Consider the following 12513-nt stretch of genomic DNA (forward strand, 5'->3'; position numbering starts at 1 on the left):
TAGGAAGCGTGGCTACTGTGACTATAGCGCATAGAAGGCGAGCAAAAATAAAAGATAAACACGGTCCGCGCAACCGTGACGAAACCGACAAACTCGGGTGAGGAGAACAAGCTGCTATATCTCGGAACCTGTAGCTAGGAAGCTAAGCTACTGTGACTATAGCGCATAGAAGGCGAGAAAAACATAACAATAAAAAAAAGATAAATACGGTCCGCGCAACCATGGCGAACGATATCCTTGTTTCATCTACACAGTTTGCGCATGAGCTGTCGATAATAGTTGCTTCAAATATGGTCAAAACAACGTGCAGTGAGCCACAATTTGCGTACGATTCTAGAGGAAAGGACTCGCAAGTCTAAAAGGTAAGTCTAAACGTCCTATTCCTTGCAGGCGCTTCCTATATTGAGTGGCACTTAGGTGGCGTGCTACATCGGCACAACCGCCAACGGAGCCGTGCTGAATTGGGGGTAGCTCGTGTGTTGTAATTAGGCTTAAAATGCACGGGGAAACTACAAAAGAACTTCGCTAAGTAACGTATTTTTTTGTTGGCAAAGTAAGCAGCTCCGTGATCGCTAGCCGTTAATTTAACTGTATTCGCTGCTACTAGTCAAAAAGCGATAATGGCTCTTGAGGTATGCAGCACAGTAACATTAGAGCTATAGTGCAGCAAGTTAATGCTTACGTGGAGACACACGCCGTGGCTGCTTAGTGACTTTGGTGTTGCGTTGAAGCACGGCGTCGGGCAATCAAATCCCGGTCATGGCGGCCGCATTTCGATTGGGGCGAAATCCAATAACGCCTGTGATGCCGTGCATTGGGCACACGTCAAAGAACCCCGATTGGTCGAAATTAACCCGGAGTTCCCTACGACGCCGTGCTTTATAGTCGTTGTTCTGGTATATCAAACCCCCAAATTTGGTTTCCTTTGCGGGAGAGCGTTTGGCTCGTGAACTGGGACAGGGTAATTTCGTACACCTATACATAGCTTGCATTGGCGTCATGATGGCCGCCATCTTGGAGCCCTAGCATGGCGAAAAGAGGTGTGAACAAGAAACGTGACAGCATGACTGCGCCGCAGGCTCGTGTTTTTGCGCCGAATGGCAGATCGAAAACAGAGATAAGCCGGTGACAGTCACTGTAAGGAAGCAAAACACTGTGCGCCCGATAATATACGGTGCACTGACGTCATCGTAGCCGCCATATTCAGGTACTAGCGTGGTGAGAGTTGAGTCCGTTACGTCACGGGAAAACTATCTACATGAAAAGTAGATGTTTGATTTTTATCGCGAACACTCGAGTATCCGGATACGCTATGCCTCGCTAAATGATTCTGCCAGTGCGTCGCTGTGAAAAATGCGCAGGAAGCTTTCGCTGTTTGTAAAATGGCCTGAAACGCCACGCGTTATGCTTTTCAAAGCGCTGAAGAGGCGTGTGCTTATGGACTTCAGGTGACGTGAACGTGTGCCCCTTCGTCACACTGAGGAACTCTTCACCTTTTATTGAGCTAACAATTATGTTTCATTTCTTAAGCACTGCCTTATCGGTGGCTTGAGGTCTGACGAAGCTGATGGACCGCTGTGCGCTGTAGTTAAATATGTATTTGACACATAGAAATTTTGCAACCACCAATCTAATATTATAAGCGACAAGCTGATGTAGAAGCAAATCATAAAAAACAAGTCATGCCTGTTCTTTCCCCAGCAGCTTGTTTCGTTTAATATATTTATCTTGCCCAAATTTTTGCATAAGCATTCGGGGATCACCTGTCCAGGAGATCTGAAACGCATTTAATTCGGGAAATATTGCATGCTTTGTCTTTTTCGCAACAATGAAGAGATGAGAGGAACCAGCACGTTGAATACTCGTAGATTTGCCCAACATTTCTGTCTTTAGTAGCACTGCACTCACTGCAATATGAAAGCGTACTGACAAGAGAAAGAAAGCTTTGTGGGGCAATATTTTGTACAGAAAGCATTACTTCTACACCGGGCTTTTGGCGGATTTCTTCTAAATGTTCTTTTGTCATACCCTTGTCTGAACAGCCAATCTGATAACGTTTTCGTCTTCTGCCCTTCAAGCACCGCATTTCAGGCAAGTTTGCCGTCAGGAACGATGAACATGTTTTGCTGGCTCTTGGTGATCGGTGCCGCATCGACTAGTGAGTATTGTTACCCGCCATCAATATATGCGATCGTGTTACTGTTGCCATAATTAGAGCCTGAAGGGCGCAAACTCATGCAAAAGCAATGTATAACGAAGTCACTATACATTGCTTGTGCTTGAGTTTGAGCCCTTCAGGCTTTCAATGAGATGTACCAACTCTCCCAGCACCAAGTTCAACTAGACTGTTGCCATGTCCAGTTTTCGGTGGAAATAAAGGGACGCTGTATATAGAGACAGTCTGAACCACTACAGATCCCCATATTTATTAATGCGAAAGCGTTATGAGGCAGAAAAGCTGGCATCCTGAACGAGTGGTAAGAAAAAAACATCCTCATCAGTGACGTCATCAACGTCTTGTATGACGTCAGTACCAATACAAAATTAGAACAACTCAGAGTAAAGTGAACTAAAGTGAAGTAAAGTGAACGAAGGTGAAATAAAGTGGATTAAGGTGGATTAATAGGGATTAAGGTTGGTTTAGGTTGGTGCAAATTAGAGCAAGGTGAATTAAGGTGAATTAAAGAAGATGAAGTTTGGTACAAATTAGAGCAAGGAGGATTTACGTGGATTAAGGTAGAGTTGTGAAAAACATGTGACAATGTATGACGTCACGTATCATGGACGCAACCAATAAATTAGAGAAGTCATAATGCTTTCGCATTCAAATAACGTAAGCATACTATTTAAGTGACTCAATTTATTGTTTAAAACTCCTCTAGACCGGTCTGATGTCGTTTGGTATTCCCTACTTCGTACAGCAGAACCAGATTGGCGCTGCCTCACTTGCATGCCACGGTGGTCTGAAACCGGTGTCACACTGGCAGCTTCGATGGTGATGGGTACCAATCAGAATCCCATTAGATGATCGCGATTGGTTCATTTGCGCAAGCTGGCTGAAGGGAGCCATTGTGATCGAAAGTGCCTATGTAACGCCAGCTAGATGGCGTAGTAAAATATACTGCAGCCACGTAGAGAATCTCGGTGTCGTTTGTTGTGAGGGCAGATTTAACTTTTCCCATGTCCCTGCACTGTCATGTTTTCTTACGTACCGTTACGATTCGACTCAGTCTACACGATATTTACGGCTAGACGAATGTTTGGGGAGATTACTAACATTTAAAACAACATGAGTAGAAGAGGAAAGAATAAGTAACAGGCGTGTTAATCAGACGCCCGATTTGTTACCTTTCATAACCAGGAGATATGCGAGACAACAAAAGAAACGGAAGCACGAGGGCGATTATACCGTCAGGTGAAATAAATGTACAGTTATATTGCACTGTTTGCGCCGCTGCAGACTTTCGTCGCTCTTGTTTTCGACTTTGCTAGAGGGGCCACATTTGGTACGACGTTCCATAGGTTTGCTTGAGGACACATTCGTCAGGATGAAAGATTGCATAAAATGACAATATGGGTTGCCGCACCGAAGCCAACATGTTTAAAAGGTGAGGGAACGTTCAAGCTACTCGTTCACCACCGTTTAAATGAGTCAGATAAGTATCGGTCCTAGATACGTATAATATTAAAGCTCTCCCGCTGCACTCCGTGTATCGTTGGGACCACAGTCAGGCACTCAAGGTAAAAAAAAAAAATGCCACGTTAGCGCTTTTTTTTTCTTCGGTCAGGCATGTCTTCCCCACTGTTCTCATTCTACGTGAATACTGAGTGTTGATCCAAGGCGCTCTACATTTCGCGTTCGTTCCTTTCATGTTGCTGATTTCGCCAGTGCTATGACGCAGTCCCAGTCGGCACAAAGGTCGTATAGCTCTGAGCGAGTGATGAAATGTCTTTATTAAAAACTAAATGAATAAAAAGAAAACAGAATGAGAAAATAAATGTAGTCCGGTAATTTTTCTTCTCACTAGATGGTCTATCTCGTTCATCAGGCTCTGGCGAGCGAGTACTTGGTTGTTTCGACGTCGTAAGAAATCGGAGTATGGCTTATGCCTTCTTTTATTTATTTATTTGTACATACTGCAGCGCAATACGCGCTATAGCAGGAGTGGATTAACAGGGGTAAATTATACAATACGATACAACGATGAGGGTGATGTGCTAGGACCATTCATCCTGGATGGCAGACACAAAACTTTGGTGGGAGCATGAGCGAACAGACCCAGATGGGAAATAGGGAATCACGGTCACACTTGTTTCTTAACCCATTTCGAAAAAGCGTCGAATCATATACAGAGGTACAATGTTCACGAAGTCACTTAGATAACACTTTACTCGTAACCTTCTTCTCGAGTTGGACGGGGTACGTTCTACATGAAATTAAGGGCTGACATGTTAGTTACTGGAAAAGCACCGAAGTTTCACTTGAAGTAAACACATCCTTGTATTCTATCTCAATGTAAATGAATAGATATTGTGGCCACAATTCAAATCACACAAATGGTGGACGCTTTCTCGTGAGTGTCTTATATCGCACCTATATCACCTATATAACACCTATATCGCACAAAGCTTGCATTATCTCAAGCAATGAAATTATGACTCCATCTTCTTGCGCAAAAGAAGGGTACATATTGTTCTTTATCTGTTCACCAGCCGCCTACTTAGAAAATTTGTTGCCGTGCCGATAGACTGGCAGACGTTCCCAACATTTGCCAGTGGGCTTTAATCTGCATTGTCCGTTCACTGCATATGCCGCTTACCATGCATGACGCAGCCGTGGCCGTGGGCCCACCTCCGGCATCCCTCGACGAACAAGTGGACGCCGTTCTCCAGAAGGGCAAACTGTGCAAGGTCATCGACAACGACGAGTGCGAAGGGTCCCTGCAGAACTTCGGCATGTTGAAGGACGATGAGTGGTTTCGGCCCGACTTCTACGATGGACGCGTCATCGGTGTGCGCCAGGGTATCCGGCGGAGCGGAGACTGCGCCCTCAACGCCAGCGTGGCCACTTGCGAATTATGCTTCGCCAATCTCACGCTGCACTACCGCTGGGTCGTGGTAAGGAAGGATCCGGAGCGGCAACGGGAAGAGCAGTTCCACGGCACGCGACCAATCGTAGAAGCTGGAGACCTGATGGCCACGTTGGCTGAAGGAACGGGACTGCTGCTGCTGCGGAAGAATATCGGTGAGTTTTTATGCGTTGCATATTGCAATCACTCAGTTCAGCCCTTGGGCGCGGCCGGGCAGCCACCATTGACCTTTAGCGCAACCACGTGACGTGACGTCACGACAGCCAGAGGAAAAGCTGGGCCCCAACTCGCGCAATATGCAACGCATTCTTGGCTTAACCAAGCTAAGCCTGTTTATACGAGTTTCTCCAAGAGTCGCACTTCATGCTGCAGTGCGCTTAAAAACGTGCTACCACACGTGCTTCTCCCAATCGGATCATCGGAGGTGTCATAGGCGAAATTTAATTAATTCTGTGGCTTCACGTGTCAGATCACGATCTGATATGGGACACACTGTAGGGGGGTGGCGGAGGGGTACCTTGGATTAATTTTGACCACCCAGTGTTTAACGTGCAGCCAATGCTCAGTAGGCGGGCGTCTTTGCATTTCACCCCCATAGAAGTGTTGCAGCCATGGCCGGGTTTCAGTACCACGCCCTTGGGCTTAGCAGCGGGCCGATACGATGACATCAAGGTTGGCAGCTACTAGCGGCAGGCTTTGAGGCCACCCCTTTAATAAAAACGATTTTTCTTACTTTTAGCTCCTTTCTCTTGTGCAACCGTATCGATATAATTGGAATGCACTGTAGTTCAAGGCACTGTTTATTTCATTTCTTACGCACTGCCGAAAGAATGCAGCAAGCATAATAACGTGCGATTAGAAGGTGGCTTTGCAATGTCTGCAGTACGTTCATGCCCCAAAGCCCTTGGGAGTAGTTGGCTTCCGAAATAAAATTGACATAATGTCACGCTATTGAACGTGCATTCCACATACCACGGTTACTGCCGAGCCACTGCAGCATAATGGGGGCAGCGACAGTGCAAACGATAAACCAACACAATTAGTGCATGCCAATAAGTGCATAGCGTGCGCCGACACTCTCCTGAAGAAACTGCGTTGCGTGAGAACTCTGTACAGCTGGCCAATATTGCACCCACTTCCCGAACCATTCTTCATGTAGTCGCCTGCAGAACGACACCATGACTAAATGGCTCCGTGACGCGGGCCCTGACGTCTTCTCAGCGGGTGGTCTCTACTCAACTCCAGCGCGTGTTACTCCCGGAGCAATTTTGCTATGCCACCTCACAGTATAGGTATTGGTACGTCTCATCATTTTTTACGGCTGTGGGACATTTCTTCCGCAAATACTCTGATTCTTTGACAACTGAGGCTTTCAGAGAGAGGGAGAGAGAGAGAGAGAAATTTAGTTACAGAAAGGCAGAGAGGTCGGCCTGAGCTATAACTTGCTCTGGCCTGCTACTCTACACGGGGAAAAGGGACGGGGAGGGAAAGGGCTGATGAATGATTATGATGGTATAAGGAAGAGATGCGTATATGCAAATTCAGAGTTGTAGCATCTCTAAAGCCATGAGTCCAGCCCAGTGGCTTGGAGAAAAGCTCTACAATCCACCCTAAAAGCAATGGCTGGCTTACTGCTCACAATGCAATGCACATGAGACTCTGGTCTCGACTGGTATCTGTACTAAAAGCAGCTAAAACCGTACTGCATGCCCTAAATAAAGGCACTATAATTGCACCCGCCGCTGTGGCTCAGCGGCTATAGAGTATCAAATCCCCGCCACGTTTCAATGGGGGCGAACTGCAAAAACGCCCGTGCACCATAGATTCGGGTCACGTTAGAGGTGCCATGGTGGTCATGTTTAGTCCGGCGTGCCTACGGCGTGCCTCGTAATGAAATCGTGGTTTTGACATGTAAAACTCGGAAATTCAATTCAGTTCAAAGGTACTAGTGCAGCCGCCTTCCAACTCTCTGGAATGCTCTAATTTGTGGCAGTAGATAACATTCAGACGGCTTTCCTTTTCCTCTTTATACGGTAGCACTGCAAGGAACACACTGGTCAACGTCACTGCTCCACTTTTTTTTTTGTCTCTCGACGGCCTATACAACTATTCGCATTACTCACTCAGATTTGAGCGCCATAAGATAGACACTTCTCGGACGCAAGGACTTCAGTTGTCATGACTACGCAATTATATGTTCGTCGAAGTAAGCATTCTTAAATGCTGAAATCTTGATAAACGAATGTCTTCTCATGTTTTCTGCCCACAGTAGGCGGCCACTTCCGAGCTACAGCAATCGAGACGGACATCATTGAATTCGACAGTTTGGTATTCGACAACTCCACCATCATCTGGCACGCAGACACGGTCGACACGAACGACGAGGACTTTCAGGGCCATCTTCGGAATTCACTCGCCAAACGTCTTAATGAATACGTCAGTGGTATGGCTTTCCTCGCCGCCTTCAACGAAGCTCTTGAGAATGTGCAGGAGACTGGGAATTTTAGAAAATAAATAAAGGCAATTTACTTGTATTAGTTGTGTTGTACTTTGTTCACCGCGTGCCTTAAGGGAAGCGCAGAGCACACAATGCGCGCTAACTGTCGTGTCTGCAAAGTATTACATGGCTACGCGCCGCGGAAAGGGCTGAAATGTCAAACCGAACGCCGCTTTTCCTTCTCCTCGTGGCCGCCGCGCTCCGAGCCGGACGGTGATGTAGTCACATGTAGTCGCTTCCCTGCGCCTACGTAGTCGTGTCCGCAGTGTGACCTCACTCGTAGTCACACGTGACTTCAAGAAATATTGAAGGCAACATCTGTTAGTTGTGTGACCTGCTGCTTGAATTGAAGCACTGAAGTGTAGAGCAACAATAAAACAAACAAACGGAATGCTTGCGTGTTTTTTTGTTTTACTTCGTACCGAAACAAGAGAGATGTACTTCCGCTTCATCTGCTTGTTCGTACGGTCGTGCAGTCCCGTGCGCAGGTACCGAAACTATGCCATTTTCTACCATGTTCCTGCACGTGATCATGCTTTGCTATCCGCTTGTTCTGCCTCAGTATTCTTGTAGCACTGAATTGTACCACTAATCAGGTTTCCTTGTGCACAGCGCCCAAAATCTTGCGCTGCGCGAACGAGACAACAGCTCGCGCGCGACGCCGTCAGCAGAAATGCGTAGCGCCGGAAAGCAAAAAAACGCGAGGAGAAAAGAAAATGAAGGCGGTGCCTGTGACGTATGCGTCACGCGGTCCGCGAGGTCTGGTATGGGAGAACGCAGGGAAGGAATTTCGCTTGCGAAGGCTAGAGGGGGTGGGTGGAGAGAGCGTCTCGCTTAGCAGTGCAGCCCGCCTGCTGAAATCATGCATTCGCGGCACTGAAATATTTCTATCTCGGCTATTAATGAGCCGATCTGAAAAGTTTTTGCGGCAGAACGCTCCCTAGAGGACACATAACTTCCAGCGTACGACCAAAATTTGTTATGGGGCCTGGTGAGGGGCCCTTTAAGTGTCGTTGGCTGCAAATTCGTCAATTGGGGACGACTATAATCCCGTGGCTGGTGATGTATCTACATTCCTATAAACGTTTATTGAGCTCATGAATTCAACATTTCAAACATAGTCACAACAACCTTTCCTGCTCTTTCAATCAAGCGTATTGAAGTTTTGACGTGACTGATGGACAGCAGATGTGAAGCTGGTATAACGTCGCGGAGCAGTTATTTCTCCAGCAAAATTAAGTGGAGCACCACGTGACCTAGATCTCGAGTAGGTATGTGCCGCCTTTCTACTTTTTTATGTTAGCCGCGGAAGCGTCATTCAGGTGGGGGTGAAAGAAAAGAGTGACCAACCCTTCCCCTACCGGAAAATGGGGGTAAACGGAGCTTATCCAGCATGCACCTGACCTTCGTCCCGGTTAAATAACCCACAGGTAACGGTGCCGGGCTGATTCGGCCTCCCGCTCCCTCAGCTCGGTATCTTCTTCTCATTGCTGTCAGATTGCTTGGCTCGGGCGGCTCTAACGACTGGATCGGCGCGCCGACGGCCGGCCTTTTCACGGGCATGTTTTTGCCGCCGCTCGTCGAACGCTGCCCATTCCTCGGGGGAACGCACAACACGTGGCCGTCCCATCCGTTTTCTGAGACTGAACGGAAACGAAGCCGGCGCAGCGTGCGCGATACCCTTTCCTACCATTTCTCTCGGCGGCGGAAGCGACACAGCTCTGATTGGTTGCGCGCGTGGCCTGATCGCGCGCCTATGCAGCTGGAATCCTTGCTAATGACTCACGCTCCGGCGCTGGCGCAGCTGTCAACTCATCCAACCGCCCTGTCCCGCAGCAGCTCTGCTCTGGGAGCAACTGTTTTTTTTTTGCCTGATCACGACAACGCCAATTATGATCCATACAAGTTTCGCTTTAAAAAATAGCGCAATACTTGTCTCACGATGACTGTCCACGGTAATGCGATTAGCATTCGAGCAATGTTTTGACATTCCTGAAGTCAAGCTTATTTGCCGTGTGCAATGGTCGTTCTGAGACTTTCATTACTTCGCCTATGCCACAGCCGATGACACAGACGGGGGCGGAGCCACATCAAGTGATACAGCTGCGCCACGTACTGTAACGTACTGTTGAAGACCTGTGGCTCCTTGGTCTTCACAGGTGACTTCAACGTGCATTGGCTGCTATGGGGAAGCACTAAGATTAGCTTCATACAGCCGAATGATGGCCGTTTAATATATCAGCGGTGGGCTTGCTTGGACTTGACTGATTTCAAGACGCTTTGCTACATGCACACACAGTGTTCCCTCTTGACCGCTTTCCTCTTTCTGTTCCTTCTTTCCTTTGCCCCCAGTGTGGGGTAACAAACCGGGCGCTCGTCTGGTTGACCTCCCTGCCTTTCCTCTGTCTCCTATATATATATATATATATATATATATATATATATATATATATATATATATATATATATATATATATATATATATATATATATATATATATATATATATATATAGGAGACGATTGAGCACCTCCTTTGTGACTGTACCCGTTACAAAGCGCAAAAAAGTGCTCGTGACAGCGCTCGAAAAACTTGACAATAGCCCCTTTACAGAGGAAAACGCTCTAGGACACTCGCCCAGACGGGCTTCGGCACTCATGACCTTAAAGGCTTTGCTGAAGTTTTTAAGGACGTGCGAACGGTGCGACCGCCTTTGAATGTTGTAGCGCGTAGTATCGCGTTACTGTGTGAATTTTCTGGTTTCCATTGTTTTTTTCCTATTCTTCTTTCTCCTTTTATTCCCTTTACCTCTTTCCCCAGCACAGGGTAGCCAGCCAGTACCTCCCTGTTTTTCCCCCCTCCTGTCTCCTCCTCCTCCTCCGATAACGTCCCGCTTTGCTATGGCGCTCGTTTGTCAAGGTCGCGCATGAGCATGGCGACATGACGACGACTGTATGATGCCGTTAACGACGATGAAATGGCATCGACGAAACGACTAAAGAGGTATAAGGATGACGGCATGACGACAATGAAATGTCGATTTTAATCGATGACAATGGTTTATCGATGACAGCGTGACGACGATCACAAGAGGACAGTGAGATGAGAGTGTGATGATGATGGCGTGACGATGACTGCATGAAGACAACCGGATGACGAAGTTGGAATGACGCTGATGGCACGACCAAAACCGCATGAGGCCGACGGTATGACAACTGATGTGTGATAGCGAGTGTCTGCTGACGACGCAATGGTGATTGATGGCATGACCACGGCGGCATAATCCCGATTCAACGACGACCCCATGATTATGATAAGTGACGAACAAGGAGTGAAGTCGGTGGATCGACGAAGGCGATGGCGACTACGTTATGGCAATAAGATGACTTTACTGAAGTGATTATGATGGTAAAACGACAACCCCAATAGTGATATGACGACATCTGTGCGCCGATGATGGCTTTACGACGACGACGTGATGAAAGTCGGAGGGCGATGTTAGAATGATGACAATGAAACGACTCGGAGGGCATCGCGACGACCATGTGACAATGAACGCATGACGACTGTATGACGTCAATGGCGTGACGACGGCAGCATGACGAGAGCCGTATGTCAAAGTTGGAATGACAACAATGTAACGACCACAATGACATCACGCCACAAGCAAATACCCAGTGGCCCAAGCTTTGAGACAACTTGAGTCACTGGGTCGCTGTAGAAGGCGTGACGATGATGGCATGACGAGTCGGATCACGAAGCTGAAATTACGACGATATACCAACAATGAACGCCTCACGACCATGAGCCCATATAGTGGCCAAAGTTGATGGCTTTGGCCATCAGCTTTGGCCACTATAGGCTGCCGGATTCTCGGCAAGCAGTTACTGCTTGCGCTTGGCTGCACGAGTCTGTTCTTTTGCCCGGGCTGCAGCATCGGCACGGCGTAGACGAGCTCATTCCCGGTTCTGTTTGCGGCGTTGCTAATCGAAAGCTGTCTGCCCCTAAGGAGTGCGTATGACGCGTGACCTACCCATTCGGAGCCGGAGAGAAACTGCTGCGCGCGCGCTCGGCTGCGATGGAGCGCATCGGCGTCACCACTGACGCAGCTAATCCAACACCACCCACATAGCAGAAGGCCTTTTCACTCCGATCCGTGATGTCATGTTACCTGGCTCGACTGCCATAGAATATAATGGGATGGTCCCGAGTGAATAACAGTGATTTTGACCTCCCTACTTTGGCCATGCGAGCCTTGTCAAAGGAAATTTTGGGCCAGATAGCGTGACGTCATCGGAGTACTCAGGCCTTGTGCTATTAAGTGGTGTTGGCTAATCGCGTGCTTTTCCCTCTCTCCTTTTTTGCGAATGCATATGGGGTGGTGCTGCAGTTTGCGGCGTATAGGCGACCGACGGACGGACGGACGAATTGGCTAGCCCTAAAGAGCTTCTCTGTAAACAACATGAACCATTCCTCTATGTGAAGGTGGATGAGCAGTGAAGCTGTTTAGCATACGAAACAGATGTGGCATATAATTTTGAACATAGGTACGAAAACATCTACCGTGATTTTTATATAAATTCGTGTGGACGACGGGACCGCCGCCCCGAGAAGCCGGAGGAAACTACAAACGCGTGACATTTCGACGGGACCGCCACCACGGGAGAGCGGAAGGAGGAAAGGAGACACGCAAGCGCTCGGAACGCCGACAAAGAGAGGATGGTGCGAACGTAGACATGGTCGACACGGGTCAAAGTGTAGTATCAGTTCTTATCAGATTAACATCCTTAATATCCGAAACGGGCTGTATTTGGAACCAAGATAAACTTATTTTTGCAAGTTGGCGGAGTGCTTGAAGCCTCCTTCACCTCCGCCGCAGGTCGGCCCGGTATTGCACTATCTTCGGAATCGGCCCATGGTTTTTGG

At 47.8% G+C, this 12513-nt stretch overlaps 1 protein-coding gene and 1 non-coding gene across 2 annotated transcripts; both read left to right on the forward strand.

Moving 5' to 3' along the window:
• The first annotated feature begins 218 nt into the window (after window positions 1-218).
• On the forward strand, window positions 219-7624 carry LOC135913623 (uncharacterized). Its single transcript, XM_065446171.1, has 4 exons — window positions 219-362; window positions 2079-2158; window positions 4835-5245; window positions 7360-7624. The coding sequence occupies exons 2-4, from the start codon at window positions 2113-2115 to the stop codon at window positions 7602-7604; spliced, it is 702 nt and encodes a 233-aa protein (XP_065302243.1). The 5' UTR covers window positions 219-362; window positions 2079-2112; the 3' UTR covers window positions 7605-7624.
• Window positions 7625-12323: 4699 nt separating this feature from the next.
• Window positions 12324-12509, forward strand: LOC135915088 (U2 spliceosomal RNA). The gene has a single exon (XR_010568505.1). It is a non-coding gene; the product is annotated as a U2 spliceosomal RNA (small nuclear RNA).
• The last annotated feature ends 4 nt before the right edge of the window (window positions 12510-12513 follow it).

The sequence above is a fragment of the Dermacentor albipictus genome, chromosome 1 (assembly GCF_038994185.2).
Source record: "Dermacentor albipictus isolate Rhodes 1998 colony chromosome 1, USDA_Dalb.pri_finalv2, whole genome shotgun sequence".
Lineage (NCBI taxonomy): Eukaryota > Metazoa > Arthropoda > Arachnida > Ixodida > Ixodidae > Dermacentor > Dermacentor albipictus.

Coding starts and splice junctions, on each gene's coding strand:
- LOC135913623 (XM_065446171.1), top strand. CDS start 2,113: ATGAACATGTTTTGCTGGCTCTTGGTGATCGGTGCCGCATCGACTA. Junction 2,159..4,834: donor GATCGGTGCCGCATCGACTA/GTGAGTATTGTT, acceptor TGCATGACGCAG/CCGTGGCCGTGGGCCCACCT. Junction 5,246..7,359: donor GCTGCTGCGGAAGAATATCG/GTGAGTTTTTAT, acceptor TTCTGCCCACAG/TAGGCGGCCACTTCCGAGCT.